The following is a 21,912-nucleotide window of genomic DNA, read 5'->3' on the forward strand; positions in this document are numbered from 1 at the left end:
CTCCGGATATGAGGATTCTAAAACCAAAATGCTAAACCCAAATGCAGTTAAATCCAAAAATTTGAAGCAAGCATGGACTACTGTTTGACCTTCTTCTAGGGGCAAAATTTGAGCATTCGATTCGAACCGAGTGAAGCGATTCAAAGCCAAAAACCCCAGCAGAAGAACGAAAACAATCCCAGAGCTCCAAAACTCGAATCCCATTTTCCTCCGCGACATCAAAAACTGCTTTTTTCCGATGCTTAGAAGAAAACCAAATTAGTCTTACGTTATTAAAAAAAAAAATAAAAAAAAAAGGACAACAAAAGGAGAGGGAAAGGGACAAAGAGGTGAGTGTTTTCCTACTTCATATAAGATGTAAGAAAGAAAGAGCGAAAGACGGGGGAGAGAGAGGGCTGCCGATAGGGAGTGAGTAAAATTACAGGTTTGGCATATTGCTTGTATTATTTCCCTTTCCAGTTTTGGCATCCCATTCCCACATATAACTCTCAAACCTAAACCTAGCTAGTTGTGAACTGCGTTACTAACATCATTCGATTAATTACTTGGAGACAAAAGCAAGATGAAACTAACTTCTTCATTGATCCATGTAAAGAAGGAATTTTCTATTCTATCACGGAGTATGGAACACTGCAACTGTTTTAACCATTAGAATCTTTCGTTCATTTGATTATTTGGAGACGAAAGCTTAGCTGAACTAGTTACTAGTCCAAAGTAACTTCGTCATTGGATCGTTTAAAGGGGACTTAAAGCTAGGACAATAAGAGAAATTTTTTAGTGTATCAAAAACATGCGTACCAGAAGTAATATTGCGGGTGGGCTAGCTAAAACGTCTAATAACTTTTTCTTAAGCGTCTGTGTAAGTAATAATGCTATATTGTCTCTTGAGAATGAAGGTGTGTAAAATTTTATAAGCAAAATTTATCCAGTTAGTTTATTTTCGAGCAAGACAAATACACATTAAAAATAGAATACAAACCATAAGTTTTTTGAATTAAATAAAGGTATAAAGTTATACAAACATACAATGAGGTGCACTTGGATATGTAATTATTGCCATAATTTGTGTTTAAAATATCCACAAAATTATCGGTATTTTTGTTAAAATATCCACAAAATTGTTGGTATTTTTGTTAAAATATCCATGATAGCCTTTGTGAGTGGCTCCATCACTGTGTATCAATATTACCTTAAAGTTAAAAATATTAACATTATTGTTGACTTATATTATAACACTTGGTGTACCATTTTGTGTTTTACATAAACATAAAAATACCTCATTGATAAAAAGAGTTGTAATTTATGAAAAAACAGTGGATGATGTTACTGACGTTCATCGATAAAAAGAGTTGTAACTTTTATTATAATACTTGCTATATGGTTACTTACATTCATAATACAGAACAAGTACGTTGGAGTTTCAAAGGAACATGTAATTTAACTCATTATTTATACAAAAAATTGAAGTATAATAAAAAGTTGTGTGTAATACACATAGAATTACCACGTAGAAAGTCATCCATGTATCGTGGAAAAAAATACAAAGGGGGTACCGTGACCATTGTGTTAACTATTATTAAACAAAAAAATGTGCGAGAACATGGGTTCGATGTTCCGAGTTGGTGTGTCTGTTTGATTGTTATCACGGACAAGATGAAATTTACCATAACCTCTTCGGGCTGGAAGGGGTAGATAATTGTGGCTTGCCATCAATTGTCCCCCTTTGTAGAAATAAAAATGTTTGACTGTTACCACAGATAAGATAAAATTCATTATAACCTCTCCGGGCCGAAAGGGGTAGATAAATGTGGCTTGCCATCAATTGTCCCTTTTTTTAGAAATATAAAATATAAAAAAATTCAGCAAGCCCCATTTTTAAATTCTAACCTCGTCTCTAGTGCATTTATGTGTTTACATTAGGGCTGCAAATTGGAATGTTATTTCTGATTCCGCTAGTAAACTTTTTGATTCTGCCTGTAAAACTCTAAAATCAAATATTTTCAGAAAAATTGAAACGGAAATGGGATGCTTTATTCCAAAAATTTGGAATTTATGATCCGAAGTTTTCGGAGTATTCCGAACTTATTTTGGGATTTCTGATTTTTTTTTAAAAGTTAATTTCTCATATTATATATTTAGTAATTAATTTTTATACTTACCTTGTTTTGGTCAAATAGATGAGTCAGACGATCACATGACTCATTACTCACGTTGAAGATGATCACTTTCAAGAGAAATTTGCTTAAATATTACCTAACTTGTTGTAGGGGTGTAGATATTTAACATCTAATCTAAAACAATTCATTATTAGTTAACAACTTAAACCTTGCTTCGTGTTGTAATTTACCATCTACAGTCAGTTGACAATGGTTCGTTTTTTAGATGATGTGTATATCACACGTTAATTGATGACAAAACATTATAAGAACATAACTCATTTACTGCATCAATTTTACAACGGACATTAATTGCCTGTTATAAAAAGTGACCATCTACCACAAATTTAGTCAGCATGTTATGAATGTTTTACAATAGACAAGTATGGTCACTTGGTCAGTTATAATAAAACAATTTACTAACGCGGTCTTAATAGTTCAAGTAATATGACTAAAAGCAGCATTCTTATTTTTCATAGAATATCTTCACCATGCCATGAATGATCTTATCAACACCGTAGATGATTTCTTACTTTGTACTTTCCATAAACTGATCAGAGAGCTTAATTACATTTTATTTTATTTTTTGTCAAAAGATAGAATTTTATTGAATTAAATTCGAATCGTTACATGAGCATCTTCTGCTAGAATATTAAAAAGAAAGGCAAGACCTAACTCATTCCAACCAAATCTCCCGCTATGCTTAACAACGTACGCCGCAATCAAATGAGCTGCACGATTACAATGACGAGAGATAAAGCAAAACCTCACCAACTGAAATAAGCTTGCCAGTCTCCAAATATCTTGGAGAGCTTAATTACTTTGATTGATGATAAATTAATGCACTAATCTAGTTGACTGGCTAGCACGTGATAGCTTGTGATGAGGTGTAATCATTAGCAGTAGCAGCATTGTGTGTGTAGGTACGTAAACAATTACAACTATCAACGTACTTGGCTCGTATTATTTCCCTTTTCCAGTTTTGGCATCTCATTATAACTCGTAAACCTAAACCTAGCTAGTTGTAAAACCGTGTTAGTAACATCATTTGACTAATCACTTGAAGACGAAAGCGAGCTGATGAACTAGTTACTCACCGACTACGATTCATTTAAAAGAGACTTATTAAAAGCCATTGACAAAAAATCATTTTTCAATGTATCTAAAACACAAAGTATTTAACGACTACATGCCATCAAGGGTGGAGCCAAAACTTTTATGGTAACCTTTGTGAGTAGCTTCTCATTGAGACCAACTCCAATGGTGGGCTAAAAGCCAAATTACCCCCCAAAATTTCCTCCAAAACGCACTCCAACCCAAGGGGAAATTTTGAGCTAAATACTAAATGCTAAACCAATGCCAAATTCTCCCAGAAATTTAGCCCAGAAATCGGGGTGGACTCTACCCAATATTTATCGGAATTTAAATTTTTTTAGATTAAAATGTTCATAAAATTAATTTACGATAGTCTACATATTTATTTTTAAAAAAAAATTAATTTAACAAAAAAAAAGCCTAAATTCATTCTTTAATAATCCTGGGCTAAAATTGTAGGGTAGAATGATTGAAGTAGAAAAACTGTTTTTGGGCTAAAAGCTAAATTTTTCGGGCTAAAAAATTTAACTTTTAACCCAACCATTGAAGATGATCATAATATAAATAAATGAATTTTAGCCTTTTTGTTTTGGTCAAATAGATGGATATTACCTTAAAACATATTATATCAACATTATCATTTTCATATTTATTATCATAATGTTTGGTGTACCATTTTATGTTGTTGTATAAACATATAAGTTTATCATCGACAAAAGAGTTGTAATTTATGGGACAACAGTGGATGACTTTTCCCATTGCACAGTTTTAGCTCATATCTGAGCCCCTCGTTTTGCGTAAATTTCCCACTTGACATACCACTCTTTGCACAAGAACGTATTCTCTAATTATTTTCATGAGAATTAAATTAATTATTTAAGGTTTTGACGTGTCTTTTTCTTCAAATTGAGGAATGAGTGTTGTCAATCCCTATGGATTTGGATCCCATCTGGATCCAAATTGTGGATATTATAGAAATCCTTACATTTTAGTCATTTATTATATATCATGTGGTCAAAAATTATTTGATTTTTTTTATTTAAAACTAAACACAAATAGTAAATAACAAAAACTGAACGGCTAAGGATGTGAGGATCCCTAAGATCCCCATAAAAAGAACCCGGAGAGGATCCTCATCCAATTCTTATAATCTCCAGACTCCAGTTTTCCAAAATATAAAATTGTGGCATGAAGGTAAAAATGCAAAATATCAAAATGGGTCTTTCATGTTCAAAGAGCGGTACTATGACTACCTATTTGACTCTATTTATTTTTCCAACTAGCTTATAGTTGTAGCTGAGTAGGCATAGCCTTACTCAATAAATTGGATAAAGTTGAAATTATATAATTAGATCAAGACGGAAAAAGCATATATAATGTGAAAAATACGTATGTGTATTATTCAACAAATTCTTTAAAATAGCGAATACTTGTTTATTTTATTTTATTTTATTTCTTTAACAATTTGTTTAGAAAGGTAAGCTTTAAGTGTATAATAAAAAAATGGTGGGAACATAATGTGTATTAAACGTCACTACATCCATAACAAGTAAGTTGAAGTTAAAAAAAGTACAATTTAACGCATTATTCATCTAGAAAGTATATCTTTTTATAATATACACTAATCTAGTTTACTTTTGACTTGTATTATTTCACTTTTCCAGTTTTACCATCCATTCCCATATATAACCCTTACCAGTCACTAAATTGTTGTATCATTGAGTGAAAAGTAGGTTTTTTTTTTATCATGAATAAAAAATTGAAAAACAAAGAGTTCTATCATATTATTCTTAATTTGGACGTTCTTAGAATTTAAAATTTTTATTTTTATGGATTTGTCTATAACTATATCAAATATATAAAAATTAATTAATTTGTCATTCTTCTGTTTATTTTAGACACATGAATTAGCATTTGAAATCCCACATTCCAAATTAACTACTTTTAAGAAAAGGATAATAATTTTTTAAACTTGAACAAATTCTATGACCAGAAAAGAATTGCATGAACAACCCAATTATTTTATATAATAATTCGTGGGGGTAGATGAGTACGTAGATCAATGTTATGTTTAAATAACACATGAACAAATTGTGGCAGGGGAGAGGGGCCCCTCTGAATATATATAAAGCGACTCTTGGCTTCCTCCCAAAGATTTTCCCAAGGAATATGGTGTTTGGCTGCATGGAAAAAGTCGGTCGTGGCAGCCGTTCATGGATGCGACGGTCTGTCCGATCGCACCTCAAACAAATTTGACCTTTTAATTTCCTGCTGGGACAATATTCGACATAAACTTTTGTTCCGGTTCAACCAAAAAAGAAGCATGAAGTCAAAGTAACGCTAGACTGCAATGTGTAATTTGGAGATTAAGATTAAGGAAAGAGATTTTTATTTTATTAAAAAAGAATATTTGTTGTGGGATCTGTTTTATATCGAACTTCAATAATTTAAATCGTCTATTTTGTAAGTCTAGATTTATAGATCATCTTTGCAAAAATCTAATTCAATTTGAAACCATTTGCAAATTTAATTATCACAATGAAATTTCAATGTTTTCGTATGACAAAGTGTTCGTAATTTTTTTGAACTCAATTGGATGTTTAAAATATTTCCAATTTGGCTAGTATTTTGCACGGATAATCTGTGAGGTACAACTTAAAAAACAAATGATTCAAATCCTTAAACTTCAATGTGATGTAAATTCCACAACTAATCCCTATTTTTATGAAAATTGAGAATGCCTTCTCTTAAATCCTCCTCTAGTAGATATTGTGGAAGGAGATAGTGTGGAAGGGAAGGGATTGGGACTCGGGAGGGTCTTGAAGCTTGATTTGATTGGGGGAGGCAATTTACAAAAGGACGTTGACATGCTCATCTACAATACGTGGGATTGGTAGAATTGTAGAGGGAAAGGGATCCTCTCCAGATCCCTTCTACCAACTCTACCAAGACCACAAATTCGGATATTTGAAATTTGATCCAGCGGCTATAAATAGGAGCCCACTTTAAAAGTTATACTAACTTTAGCCGTTAGATCAAATTTCAAAGGCCTGGATTTGTGGCCTTGGTGAACTTAGTGGAAGGGATCCGAAGAGGACCTTCTCGATCGTAAGCCTATGACTAATATAAATGTGAGGAGGATTCTTTTAAAGTGAGATTTTTTTATAAATTTTTTATCACCTCACAATTTAATGTTAATTTTTGTATTAATATTATAAAATATTGTGTAAAAAAATATGAGATAATGAGTTTGTGTTGAAGACTTGAAGTCCATATAAGCAACGACATTGACCGCATGTTTGCTTTTTAGAAGGCACTCATTACTTAGGGCTGGTTATGGGTAACATTGATCCACCAAAATCTAGGGTTCTTCCCGGGAAGAATTTCTCCCTCTCATTACAAGTAACTTTCATATCTAATATAAATAATGTATGATAATAATCAAAACAAAATTGTTATTAGCACTCTAAGAAATTTATTTTACACTCGCAAGACTCTTTGTAATGCAATTTATTTATTATATTCCTATTAAAGAGGAGTTGCCCAATGATTGGAGCGAATTCCAAACCCTTATTCCACATGACTCATCCTGAGTTTGATTTCCGGTTGAAATGCTTATGTGAGTCTTTCAACTTTCAGGAGAGTGAACTGTCGTGATTTCATCACCAGTTTGTCCTGTCAAAATAAAAAGTGTACTTAGAAACTTTTTAAAGTGTCAATAGAAACTGTATTAATTAAAATTCAACTTTTTAGGCCACTCAGTACTACGATCTAATAGTATTCCTTTTCACTTAGAATCGAGGGGTCTTAAGTTCAAATCTCATGGATCGGGAATTTGATACCAAATTAGGATGTCTATTGTGTGGCTTAGCCGAACTTTCCATCTTTCTATTGTAAAAATATCGATGTACTAAAAAAAAAAAAAATTCAACTTTTTAGTATTAGCTTGAACTTTTTTTATTAGATGTCGTCGTCATTGGTTGTCAATCGTGAATATATATATATATATATATATATATATATATAAAATTAACATAGAGTACATAAACTAATAATCGTCCAAATATACATGAAAACCATTGTCATTATAATTTTTGAATCATATGTTGTGGAGAACTGTTATGAGGTTTATTACAGCGACATCAGTCAAATTAGTAGTCTCTTAATTTTGATTGTAGTGGCAGTGAATGGCAAGAATCGAGGGCAAGAAGTTGTGTAGGGCAAAAGGTGCCTTTGCTTGGGTCGACCTATCCAGGAGGTTTGCCACCAGCTCTGAGTGTGCTGAAGAATGTGTTAAGCACAATCAAAAAGCCAGTGACATTGCTGGATATAACAAATCTCTCACTCCTGCGTAAAGATGGACATCCTTCAATTTATGGGTTGGGAGGCTGTACCGGAATGGACTGTAGTCATTGCCTCATTGGTGTCTTTGTGGAGTCCCAGATACAGGGAATGAGATTCTCTACATTTTATTCTTTGAGACATTAATTATTGAATACCATAAAAAAGATGGCGTCATATGATATTGAAATAAGGGCATGTAGATAATGCTAGAAATATAGGCGATGTGGAAGCTACTTCTCTTACAACAAAATACATAAATATTAGTAAATGAGAATTTATGTTGACATGGTAAATCATATAAAATAATAAAACAATACAATACTTGTGTTTTTTAGGTAGAAACACTCTTCGTTGATTCTTGATCAGAACAAGATTTTAGGTTAAGGCGTGGAAACTCACCTTTCTTAAGAGTAGATTTTGCTCCTTTGAGACAATGTCTTGGTGTAGCAGGTTATGATGTCTTACTCTGTAAGATACAACAACCTATGATCCTTGTAAACGTACACTTGCAATACTTGGATCGGTTGAACAACTCAATTTGTACGTTGGTATGGAGGAGGTGAAGAATATAATAAAGCTTTCACGAATCATTTGATTAATTACTTGGAGACGAAAGCAAGATGAAACTAACTTCTTCATTGATCCATGTAAAGGAGGAATTTTCTATTCTATCACGGAGTATGGAACACTGCAACTGTTTTAACCATTAGAATTTTTCGTTCATTTGATTATTTGGAGACGAAAGCTTAGCTGAACTAGTTACTAGTTCAAAGAAACTTCGTCATTGGATCATTTAAAGGGGACTAAAAGCTACAATAAGAGAAATTTTTTAGCGTATCAAAAACGTGCGTACCAGAAGTAATACTGCTGGTGGGCTAGCCAAAACGTCTAATAACTTTTTGTTAAGCGTCTGTGTGAGTAATAATGCTGTATTGTCTCTTGAGAATGAAGATGTGTGAAATTTTATAAGCAAAATTTATCCAGTTAGTTTATTTTTGAGCAAGACAAATACACATTAAAAATAGAATACAAAGCATAAGTTTTTTGAAAAACTTGAAACTCGTTGTCGCTTATTTTATGGACACGCATGACCCTTGGCCCTAGTTTGGTACTGAGGTAATTCTGAAAAAAGTGGCTATCAAAAAAAGTTGGGAGCTTTTTTATGTTTGGTACAGTTTTGGGTGAAAAAAGGCCAAAAACACAAAGCTGCAAAACCCAGCTTTGAAAAACCGACTTTTTTTCATATCTGTTTTACATAAAAGTTTATCAAACACTATGATACTTTTTTTTTTCCTTCAAAAGTACTTTTACAAAAAAGTTTACCAAACACTCTGCTGCTTTATTTAACAGCTGCTTATTCTCACAGCACAGCAGAAACAGTTTTTTTTCAAAGCACAGCAATACCAAACTAGCCCTTAACGTCCTTTAACCTTTTTATTAATTTTGTTTTTCACCAAGGCAAGGCCACAATTAGATTGTGCTCATATTCGCTAAATTCTGGGGCACAACATATGTGCATCATAACTAGTGAACATTCACACTTCTCATATTAAGTTATAACCTTGTAGATCATATGAACATAACAGGAAAATTTCTCCAAATTTCTGCAATTGGACAGTTGAAACAGAAATTGGAACATACCCAATATTCTAGCACGTCAAAAATAAAGTTTTTCCCATAACCCATAGCCCACAACATAAAACACAAACCGTAATTGAACTTCTAAGTATTAATTCATCTCACAAACAACCAATATATTCCATAAATTATTGATATAGGAACTTGGAATTAAACACCCTACCTTACTAGCCTCCAAAATTGAGCAGATGCCTGGGGTGCCGAAATATGCCTGCTGAAGCTTCAGTCGTTGAAAAAAATGAAAATTTTCGACCAAAACAGAAAATATGGTACATACATCTTATCTCAAAGATGAAATAATTTATTGTGTTTGGTTATGAAAGAATAACACACATAGCTCATAGATCTAAGCTTAAACCCGAAAATCCCAACCTCATTCTTCTCACTTCCCTCAACATCCCTATGTTCAAAATTAGAGCTCTAAGCTCAACCCAAAATCCAATGCCCATTCTTCTCACCTTTTTCTCAACTTTCCTCTTTTCAAAATCAAAACTCACACATCTAAGCTCAACCTAAAAGCCCACAGCTCACAGCTCTCTATCTCGACATCCGCAACTTCTAAATCAGAAAACGACTTCATCAGCTGTGAGTTTTATAATTTACATGCGAGTATTTTCGTCATTTCACTTTTATGTATGGTGTGCATAGAGTGTGCATGACCAGTTTGTCTTATTTTGATCCCAAGAACAAGAATATATGTCAACTTTTATCATCAGTTAGGCTTGTTTCATATTATTTATTCAGTAAACTTTGAAGTTTTATTAGATTTCTAGATAAATTAAGACTGTTATTCTTTTAAAATATCGTTCGATTCCCTTGACTATCACATTTTCCTCATATATAGACAAATCAAATTTGCACATATTCAATAACGCACATATCCAACTTTTGCAAATAACATATATTCATTTGAAAATTAGATGGGTATAAAAATCATGCGAATTAAACTGGAGATCATTTAATTATCCAATGTATCAAATAAATAGACGGTTCATATTAAATATGTTACTTATTACTTATGCCATCGATTTGTTCCATATATTTAGATGACAAAACAATTTTTTTATTGTACCTTGGGGATTATTCAAGGAATAAAACAAAGGATTAAATACTTAAAACCCCCCAACTTTTAGTGTCCTTTCAAATTGGTCTCGTCATTTTTAAACATTCCAAACAAGTACCAAACCTATTAAAAATGTATCATCCATTAAGCCCCAATTAATTTTCTGATAAATGTATATGTGGTAACAGTGGATCCCACTTTTTAGCTTGCATGGGCAGTAAAGTAACAATAAAAATAACTTCAAAAAGACATGAAGAGGAACAAATAAAAATAAATAAACAAATTCCTATATAAAATGGAAAATGAAACTGAAGATCGGGAAATATCAATTCCCTGCCACCTCCAAGCTCGACTTACGACCACCAAAACCTAATCCCACCTTTATATTCAAAACCCACCAACTCGGTATATAATGGTCAACATTAATATTAGTTGCCTACAAAGAAGATAGTTAAGAATTCACATAGGTTTTCAAGGAGTTTGTTTTTGCTCATGTGATTTCATGATTTGCCGATTCTTAGCTTGTAAAGCTTTCAATTCTTCTTTGTGGGTGGTGAAGATGGTGATGGCTGCATCATATTTTCATCAACTTCCATGACCTTTTTCTCGATGTTGGCTGGTTAATTTGTAAGATGGAGTTGGTGATTATGCGTTGGGTTTGGAGGTGATGGCATGATGCGAGTGGTAGTGACTGTTAGTTGGTAGAGGTCATACTACCATGACCTTTTATTGAATCTGGAGATAAAGTAAGCCCTAGTTAATTTGATAGAAATTTAACTAGGGCTCCATAGATGTGACAATTTCAATAAGTTTGGTACTTATTTGGAATGTTTAAAAGTTAAGACCAATTTGAAATTACACTAAAAGATTTAGGGTTTTAAGTACTTAATCATAAAACAAATCAAGCTCTTGTCAGTTGCCTCCAAAATCGATATCGATCAATAGATCATGATTTATTCGATTCGAGAAACCTCCTAGTTTCATTGTTCTTTGCTGGTTTCACTTAAAGTGAAGGCTTGTACACCCTTGTACGTAGCTGTTGATTTTTAAGAGTACTAATCTTCTCATCCTTTTAGCTTCGCTTGTAGCCAACCAAAACAATATTTATTCACCAAAAACGGCTAGAGCTCGATCTTCAAAGGATCCGTTCGAATCATTTAAGCTTAAGATACGATTTTTCATATAGAATTTTTTTTTTTATTTGAAGTCGGAAATTTCTAACCTAAACTTTGTTAAGAAAAATTTAAATTTGAAACGCAAATTGCAGAAGAATGTCCGAATTACCAATAGAATTTACCACTTGCTTCCATGTTGCAATTCTAACTTAGAAAAATACGGCAAAACCCCTAAATGTGATCCACAAAAGAAGTTGTAAAATTTTGAATATCATTTAAAATCATATTATTTCTTTCTAAAAACTTGTCCAATCTCCATCCTTTCAGCACTCCACTGGATTAAAAGGACATGGGTTCGTTTGGTGGGTTTGATGGGATTGACCCTTAAGGATAAGATTGAATTGCTAGAGATTGATCTGGCTTTGAATCTCAATCCATTGTTTGGTGAAATACTAAGTTGGATGGGACTGCTTGATACTTAAATCCAGTCCATTGTTTGGTAGAAGACTGGATTGGACATGAAAAATTCATTTATGTTTTTTAATTTTCATCTATTCAATGCCACATATAATTAATCCAAGTAAATAAAAGAACCACAAATTTGATAACAAAAATGTCATCTAGAAGAGTACAATTTTTGGAATGTAACAAGGTCCAAATTAATAAAAATTAAAAAAAGTGGTACTATGCCTACCCTTATGTCTTATCTTCCTACTCACCTTGTGCTTACACCCATCATAAAAAGTGAAGCAACACATGAGCTCTTTCCCCACCCACCATTATTTCTAAAATAACCCTTGCTTTAAAAAATAATTATAATTTAAAAAACAATTATCATTTAATAAAATCACCCAAAAACTCCAAATATGTAGAAAGCTAAATTCAGGAGAATCAAATATGATGGAAACGTTGAGTTTCATTGCCGCATTCATCAGGTATAAATAATGTATTTAAGATACAAGAGTCCTATTGGGATTCAGAGTTCCCATCTATATCAAATAAAGAAGATTACGTTTATCAAATCTATTGACAGATTACAAAGTACCTCTAATGGACATGGGACACTTGTTTAACAAAATATCACCACCCAACACCAGGCGCCCCTCCTCGGTCGCCAAACATCGTATTACCACATGTCGAAGATCCCTCCAGTACCCATCGATTTTGGACCATGTTAGAGCCGTCGTTGCCCACGATCTTGTTCTTCGACATGCTCATCTCCTCTGCTAAATTCTCGGCCTATTCTTCTCTGCCAATCACTCGATCGAAGCAGATTTATAGACCAAACGCTGCCTTGTTCCTGTCCATTGCCTCAAACATATTTTTCCTTTTCATTTAAGGTTTTTTCTTTTGTCAATATAACTAATTATTATGTGGCAAGATATGATTGGCTGGTCTCCAAGTCTTTGAATCCATAAAAGGATAAATTACACAAAAATACTCTATGGGTCGGAACATGAGGTATGAAATCGTAGTTCAACCCATACTTGAGTTAATTTTGTATAATTTACTATAAAATTATTATTTTCAAGTGAGTGGAGAAATAAGACATTAGTGTGGGCTTAGTAGCCAACCCACCAAACTGGCCCTTGGTGTACACAATTCTGGATGTTTTTCTTTCCAGATAAAGCGATGGTGAAACCACCAATTAATATTCTCATTCCAGGCTCTTGCAGATTAATTATGTTCGAAATAAAATAAAAAAAAATATTTTTATTTATTTAGGGATTGTTGTAGGCCTATGTGATGGACTATTCTAAGGGAATAGAGAAAGAGAGGGGGGCCGACAGTAGTGTGAGAGAAGAGAGTGATTTAATTGTTGAGGTGTGTGTTGTATCACCCTATTGTGCCTTTGTTTATAGTAGTAGGTAACCCTTTTAAGATTATAAGTCTTAATAGGTAATTAATTCCTAATAGGAATATAAGAGATATTCCTAGATCTACTAGGATTTACACAATCACATTCCTATTCTAAATATGACTGCAACACTCCCCCTTGAGTGTGTAAATACTCAACAAGCCATCGCATTAGATATTTAGTAGATAAGGTAGAATAGTTGATGAAGTCGTCGGCACAACGGGTGAACGCGAGTCTCAAATTTAAAGAAAGTATTCATCGGTAGTAAAACTCACAAAACCTCACCCAAGTGTGAGATCCCATAATTTTATATATTATTTAGAGTTATTAGAATGAACTATAGTTAGACGTTATGCAGGTAGCGATCAATTATCACATAATATGTCCCATTTTAAATTATTATCTTTTTCTTTAGTAGCCACGTAGGTTACAGGAGGTGGCTTAACAAGGCCATGCAAAATGAGGTAATTTGATGTATTAGAAGTGAATAAGCAATCTAGTTGCCAAGTGTTCCAAGCTATAATTTGGACGTGGCTTCAAATAGCCTTAGGTGGTTGCACCGTATCATTAATCCTTTATTGGGTTGACACCTTGCATAACTAGTGACTAAGATCTTGATATTACAATAGGTGTCACAAGGAAAGTATATCTTTATACACATGTAGGAGATTACAGATATAACTTCATATATTTTATTGTATATTTTCCTTGGTCCCCAAGTGTTGGAGCCAACTTTTCCTACTATAAATAAGAGTAGTGCCGTATCATTTTTCCAAACGTGAGTACACTGAGGAATGTTAGAGTTTGCATGCAATGCATGCAAATTGTTAGAGAGAAAAAGAAATAAAAGGAGTTAGCTAGGGTTGGTTATGTGAGAATCGGTATATAGTTCTCTTGCCAAAGCTTGGATAATCGAGGTGAGTGGTTTATGTAATGTGTTTAAAAATTCTTATTTTCGATAAATGAAAACCACGAACTATTTTGGGTTTTATCTATTTATAAATCTCTATCTATTTCAATCAAGCATGTTGGATTTGTTGAAATGTTTTGGAGTTATTATATATCGTGATATGTGGATTATTTGGAAATGTTCATGGAGCATGAGAACTTTAGTGTTGCATTAATATGAGGGATAAATGTAAACTGCACACGGGGACCTTAGGGCAGATGGCCATTAGGGTTCACGTGGTGAGTTACAATTTATGAAGGATATAATGGATACGTAAAGGGATGATGTGATATGGAATTATGTGGCTAAAGCATTGATATTATTATTCTATTTTATAGTGTGATTAAAATGGCGAGTTTGACTAGCATATTACATATTCTACTCACTGATTGATGGTGGTTGTTGCTCACCCCTTACCTATTATTTTATAGATGAGTTATTTGGCAAGATAGATGTTAGAAGAGCTGAGGTTGGGATTGAGGAGAAGTTTAAGGATTTTAATTTATTATTTTTGTACACCTTGTAAGGATTTTGGAGTTATTTTTATAAAAGGAGTTTGTTTTTTCAACCCATGTCAATTTCCTTTTCATTTTTGAGCTTTTAACTCACGTTTCGGATTCGAAGTTATTTTTCCTCCGACCCCGGGTCCGGGGCGTGACACCAAGGTATGGGAAAACCCATAGACTAAGGAGAAAAGTGAGAAGCATGCATAATGTCTAAAACAAATGTCAAACAGGACAAAAGTAGTGAACTCAATGGAGTATGATCATCCCAGGATGGGTGCCTCATCAAAACCTCATTAGGTAGCAAAAATACAGTGGGAAAAATGCTTTAATCATAGAAAAAATAGTACATTAAGATCAAGTCAGTATGCTTTTGAATACTCCTTATGAGTTAGACATAATTTTCAAATAAGAGAACTACAAGCGATTCAACTCAGATAATTTACGCATACCGATTCCTTGGACAAGCTTCTGAAAAATTGACTTGGGTAGTGACTTGGTGAAGAGATCGGCCAAGTTGTCCTGGGAACAAATTTGCTTGCCTTCAATGTTCTGATGCTGCTATTGCTGGTGAGAATAAAGAAACTTCGGCGTTATGTGTTTGGTGTTGTCTTCCTTGATGTATCCCTTCTTTAACTGCTTGATACATGCTACATTGTCTTCAAAGATCGTCGTAGGAAGGTCAACGACAAAAGTAAGACCACTAGTGCTTCAAATATGTTCCATAACTGCTCTCAACCAAAAACACTCGCGCAATGCTTCATGCAGGGTGAGAATCTAAGCATGGTTCAAAGAAGTCGCAACTAGCGTTTACTTGTTAGACCTCCAAGATATAACGGTGTCTCCAACAATAAAGACGTAGCTCGTTTGAGAACATGCCTTGTGTAGGTTAGACTGATATCCAGCATCTGCAAAACCAACAAGACGAGAATCAATTCGAGAACCGAAAGAGACGGCAATACTCGAAGATTCGTGGGTATAGAACAAGGCCAAATCCCTCGTACCCTTGAGGTAGAGAAAAATGTCTTTAACACCATTCCAGTGCCTGCGTGTGAGCATTGTTGTATCTAGTCAAAAGATTAACAGCGAATGAGATGTCGAGTCTAGTATATTGAGCTCAAATTACACTTAGGTAAGGAATTTTGGGTTCCAAAATCTCTTCCTCATCCTTCTTCGGGCGGAAGAGGTCTCATTTAACATTTAAAGTCCGAACGACCATAGGTGTACTCGAAGGCTTCTCTTTATCCTCATTAAAATGATGCAACTCCTTCTGGATGTAGTTCGATTAATGTACTAGGATTCCATCCGAACAATGCTCGATCTTTAGGCAGAGGCAATATCGAGTTTTCCTAAGATCTTTCATCTTATCGTCGCCATCGCAATCCTCCACTAGTCATTTGATAAAAACCCATTTTGTCGTTTTGTTAAGGATTTTTGCATCATGAGTCTGACCACCAAGATGAACTCCATTTTCTTGGCGTGTTGTATTTGTGGCTTTAGGTGTTACGACAGCAGGAGAATTATGTGCCTGTGACAAACCATCTTGTCCTAGGCTCTGGACTATAAGTAAAAGATTAGTCATTCACTTACCCATGACTGTTTTCTTTTTTTACTGACTGTGTTTCAATGGTCATGAATTTCGTAGCTTTAGCATGGGTCTCAATGGGCATGCCAAAATGTTAACCCTAAAAACTACCAAGCCTACGTGGCATGTAAGCTGAGTAACTAATAAACTAACTATGTCATTAGATTATGTGTGGGGTGTGCCAACTCGTCTGTCGAGTTTGGCAGGGGAGTAAAATATGTTGATGTGGCATTAGGTGTGCTATTGACTTCTTGAGCGTGCGATTACGGCCAAGGAAGGAACATGTCTCGTCTTTCGAATTCTAAACCCTGAAGACAATGCTGCAAGTTCTGCGAAGTTCAATTTCAAATTCGATTTTTAATGTGTTGAATGTAGTAACCTGGTAACACCTCACTTCATCGAGAAGGCTAATGAGATGACCTCTACCAATGAGGACTCGGAAATCCTTGTTGACCGAGACTTGGATAAATAACCAGTGGGTCTCAAAGCAGTGTTGTCTATCCAAACTGAAAGTGCTCATCGGTTGGCTGATTTTACAGCTCTAGTGTTGTTTATCCAAACTAAAGATGTCGCCGGTTGCCTTCACAATGCTGCCTATCCAAACTGAAGATGTGTTGACAAGAAAAAAAGGGAAGAAGAAAAAATCTCAAGGTTGTTGAGAAGCTTTGCGCATGGCAATTTGTGTGTTCATTTGAAAGGGGCTTGAATGATGCACTCCCCTCTCTATTTATAGTTGCGAACCCCCTCATAACCAAACTAGAAATTTACTAGGATTTGAACTTCTCAACCCAATCTGATCATGTTTCGGCCAATTCTAATCTCTATAGGAATTTGAACCAAGCTCCTTAACGAACCATATTCATCCCCTAATCCTAAGCATCCTTAGCTTCAAGACTCTTTGTTGCACTAGGGTTCGACTACCTCGCCCTTATCCAAACCAATCTTCTTCATAATAGGATTCGGCTAACCTTGACTGGATGGCCCATTGACAAGATTCCAAATGAATATTACTGGACCAATAATGACTCTAAGCTGCCCAAACAATATGTCATGATTTATTCGTTTTGAGAAACCTCCTAATTTCATTGCTCTTGGTTGGTTTCACATAAAGTGGAGGCTTGTAGCCTTATACGTATCAGTTGATTTTTAAGAGGGACAAGGATCATCTCCAGATCCTTTTTGTGGGGATCCAGAGATCAATTAATCGTGTCCGTTCATTGTATATCGTGCGGTTAGAAATCATTTTAAATTTTAAATTTTAAATTGAATATAAATAGTACTTAACGAAAACTGACCGCACAATGTATGATGAACATACATGATTGATTGATCACCTGGATCCCCATAAAAAGGATCTGGAGAGGATCTTATTCTCAACAAGGACGGCTTACCTTGTCCTTTTGTTAGCTAGTCTTTTTGGGGTGCTACAAGGGGACGTTGGCACTTAGTGCGACGTCGATGTTACTCTGCCCCTGTGGCCCCCTGTTGTTTATTGTTGATTATGTTTTTGTTTGTCATGGTGTCAGCTTTCTATGTTCTCAATTGGCTTTTGATGAATTTCCAATTTTTTTTAAACAATATTTATTCACCAAAAAAGGCTAGAGCTCGATCTTCAAAGTCCCGCTCAAGTCATTTAAGCTCAAAATATGATTTTTCATATTGTAATTTTTTTTTTTTTGAAGAGAAATGATAGCATTTTATTGAGAAATCATAAATCAAGAAACATCATAAAGGGCCTCCATATTCAAGTCCAGAGGCTCCTCATGCCAACAAAAGTCAATAGAAGAAGAAACAGCCAACTTAGCCATACCATATGCTGCAACATTAGTAGTGCGGTGCACATAACAAACCTACGAATCCACAAAGTCCTGCAAAAGAACATGAATATCATCCACCAAAAGATCCATAAGTGAAGACCCTTAGACTCTGTTACCAATAGCTTGAATCACCTGTAGTGAATCACTCTCCGTCATAATTCGAGCCAAATTTTGATTCGCAGCCTAACGAACACCCTCACGAACAACAAGCATTTCCACCATAGTAGGGTTCGATGCAGGGGATATTTTACGAATAAAACCTCCAGCATAGCTACCAACTTCGTCGCGAAATACTGCACTTACACCTCCCATATTGGATCCAGTATGAAAAGAACCGTGAACATTAATTTTCACCCACCCAGCTGGGGGGGGAGACTTCATCGCAACAACGCCTAATAAGGGTGGGAAGTGGAACCGGGTTTGGTTTCTCAAACTCAGCCAACTGCAACTTAGCAAGGTGATAGACCAAGGACGGATTACTCGCTTTGTTCAACCAAAGCAGTAAGTTCCTAGCACACTAGATACCTTGAAGAATCATGAACAGCAAATTCACTTGGCTTTTGGATAGATGTTCCACACATAGTGACAGCCAATCACACATTGAAACTTGACTCGCAAGCCTTGATCCCACATTCATGAAGAGGAAGCGTATATCGCATAAGCGAATGAACAATCTTTGAACACATGTAGCGTCGACACTAAAGAGGAACTACAGAACAGACATATATTGTCCATAACCATTCCCTTGGTTTCCAGATTAACACGAGTAGGCAAAATATCATAGCAAGCCCTCCATCTTTACTCTACCTGGAATAATCGCCCTTCATATTGCTTTCTACACTGAAGCTCCCCTCCAGTTTGATTGTGATGATGAAGCCTCAAAGCGACAATTAAACGCAACTTTATAAGAACTATTTACAAAGAACAAGCCTTTCGCATCATAATACCATATTAATTTATCAAACAAGAATCTACAGCTTAACGGAGTAGCAAGAATCATTGCAGCCTTATTAGGAGGAAATAATTCATTAACCAAGTTGATGCTCCACAACGCCATTTCCAGAATAATCAAATCAACCACATACTCCACCCCAACAATTGGAGAAGAAGGCATGAGAGGTCAAAAAAGATGGGGATGATCAAGCCACCGATCCTACCATATCCTAATCGAGCTGTTAGTCCCCACCCGCCAACGGGACCCCTTTTTCCAGAATTGATCGTGCTTCCAAGATGCCCCTCCAACACACTGACGGGGAAGATCCTAGTGACGCCTGCTAGAAAGTATTATGAGGAAAGTACTTGGCCTTTATAGCCGAGATGCCAAGGAATCAGGATTCTGAACCAACCGCCACCCTTGCTTGGCAAGAAGCACAAGATTGAAGTCAACGTAACAAATTTTTTTATTACAAGCGAAAATGTCTAATCTAAACTTTATTAAAAAAAAAGGAAAAAGAATTGGAACTCGAACGTAATAAATTGAAAAATAATGCCCTAATTACGAGTGGAATTTGCCACTTGCTTCCATATTGTTAGAATTAAAAAAAATAATTGAACTCGAACGTAATAAATTGAAAAATAATGCCCTAATTACGAGTAGAATTTACCACTTGCTTCCATATTGCAATTCTAACTTAGAAAAATACGGCAAAACCTCTAAAAGTGAGCCACACATGCAAAAAGTTGTAAAAATTTGAATATCATTTAAAATCATATTATTTCTTTCCAAGAACTTGTCCAATCTCCATCCTTTCAACACTCCACAAGAGTAAAAGAACTTGAGGCTCGTTGTGTAAGTTAGATGAGATTGGCCCTTAGAGATAGGGTTAATACGGATTGGTTACGCTTTGAATCCCAATCCATTGTTTGGGAAACACTTAGTTGGGTGAGGTTGAATTGGATTTAAAAAATTCATTTATGTTTTCCAATTTTCATTTATTCAATGCCACATATAATTAATCCAAACAAATAAAAGAACCACATATTTGATAATAAAATGTCATCACAAAAGTACGATTTTTATATTATAACAAAGTCGAAATTAAAAGAGAATCACTTATCCTAGCCAGCTCACCAAACTGGTCCTTCGTGTACAAAAATCCAATTGATATCAATGAAGATCTCATACCGGGGTCTTGTATATTAATCCGGTCCGAAAATAAAAAAGGAAAATATTTTATTTATTTAAAATTTTTGTTTTATGTTATTTAATTAAAATTTAGGTTTCTCTGTTTTAACTTTTAAGGAATTATGTTGACATATCTGATTGGGTTTTGATGTGATAAGATTTCTATCCTAGTTTAGCCTTACTGTATTGCTATTTATACCCCACATTCTATAACGCAACCACAAAATACCGAAATCACCTATCCTAGCTAGCTCATCAACTTGGCCCTTGTGTACAAAAATCCGATTGATTTACTCTCTATATAAAGTGATTGTGACACCACCAATTAATATTGATTAAGATCTCAAACTGGGCTCTTGTAGATTAATCCGGTCCGAAAATCAAAAAGGAAAATATTTTATTTCTTTAGGGATTTTGTTTTATGTCATTTTATTAAAATTTAGGTTTCTTTGTTTTAACTTTTAAGGAATTATGTTGACATAACTCTGATTGGGCTTTTGATGTAATAAGATTTCTATCGTAGTTTAGCCTTCCTGTATTGCTATATATACCCCTTATATTCTATAAACCAACCACAAAAAACCGAAGTCCTAAAGTTTACCCTATTTTTCTGTGCGCACCAGAAAAGAAAAGATGAATAATTCGAACTCTCCTTCAACAAAAGCACTGATATTTCTCGTTCAAATTGTTTGTCTAGTTGTCTTTCTTCCAACTAGCCACTGCAACAGGATGACGGTCTTCTTTCCAATGGATGCCAATCTGATCGCACAAACATGCAACCAAACACCATATCCCGATCTTTGTATCTCTACACTTCAATCAGACCCTCGAAGCGCCAAAGCAGATGTCAAAGGCTTAGGCATCATAATGGTTGATGCAGTTAGGGCTAAGGCACACGAAGCTAATCTCCGGCTCGAGGATCTGATCAATAGAGATGTGGGAAATGTACCCGCACAAGACTGCAGATTTAACTACGACGATATTTTCCAACTTGATATTCCTCAAGCTGTTGAAGCTTTCGGTAAAGATGATTATAAGTCAGCAGAGCTAGGCATGACCAATGTCGTCGCAAACGCAGATTCATGCGAAAAACGTTTTTCCGGCGGTAGTCCTTTCAAAGATGAAAGCCAAGCTCTCCATGATGTTGCTTATGTGGCTGCAGCAATTGCCAAAGTATTGCGCTCTTGATGTATTCTTCTGTTGTCATGATAGAGTAGTAAATTTGATAAAATAATAATCAAGAATAGCATTTCTTGTCAGCGACTTCTCATTTGATGGCGTCAATATTTGATCTATGTGGTCATTTCAATAATTGAAAATTTTAAAATCCCTTTACAATTAGGAATACAATGCCGTATAGGATAAGAGATGTCCATAAATTTTAGGTTGTTCACAAGCTCATGCCACCAAATTCCCAATATAGTGCGTATTATTTTGGTAGACATTTAATTTGTTTATTTTCTTTTGCGGCATCTAAATTGTTTAAGTAACTTTTTGGGAACATTACATATGGAGGCAAAAATATATACAATATTTCAAGGAACCCCTTTGATTTTAAACATTTCGTGGAGAAGCAAACAATAATACCTAAAGCTCAATCTAAAATATGGAAATAATTTTTAAAATACCAGTCATACTCCAAACAAACATGTTTGCTAACATAG

At 34.7% G+C, this 21,912-nt stretch overlaps 1 protein-coding gene across 1 annotated transcript; it reads left to right on the forward strand.

Annotated features, from left to right (window-relative positions):
* The first annotated feature begins 20,835 nt into the window (after window positions 1–20,835).
* LOC125478146 (cell wall / vacuolar inhibitor of fructosidase 1-like) lies at window positions 20,836–21,592 on the forward strand. Its single transcript, XM_048585937.1, has one exon. It carries the CDS (start codon window positions 20,882–20,884, stop codon window positions 21,434–21,436), a length of 555 nt encoding a protein of 184 aa, XP_048441894.1. The 5' UTR covers window positions 20,836–20,881; the 3' UTR covers window positions 21,437–21,592.
* Window positions 21,593–21,912: the final 320 nt, after the last annotated feature.

The sequence above is a fragment of a genome, unplaced genomic scaffold (genome assembly GCF_019419815.1).
Source record: "Pyrus x bretschneideri cultivar Hongxiangsu unplaced genomic scaffold, Pyrus_bretschneideri_v1 Contig23, whole genome shotgun sequence".
Lineage (NCBI taxonomy): Eukaryota > Viridiplantae > Streptophyta > Magnoliopsida > Rosales > Rosaceae > Pyrus > Pyrus x bretschneideri.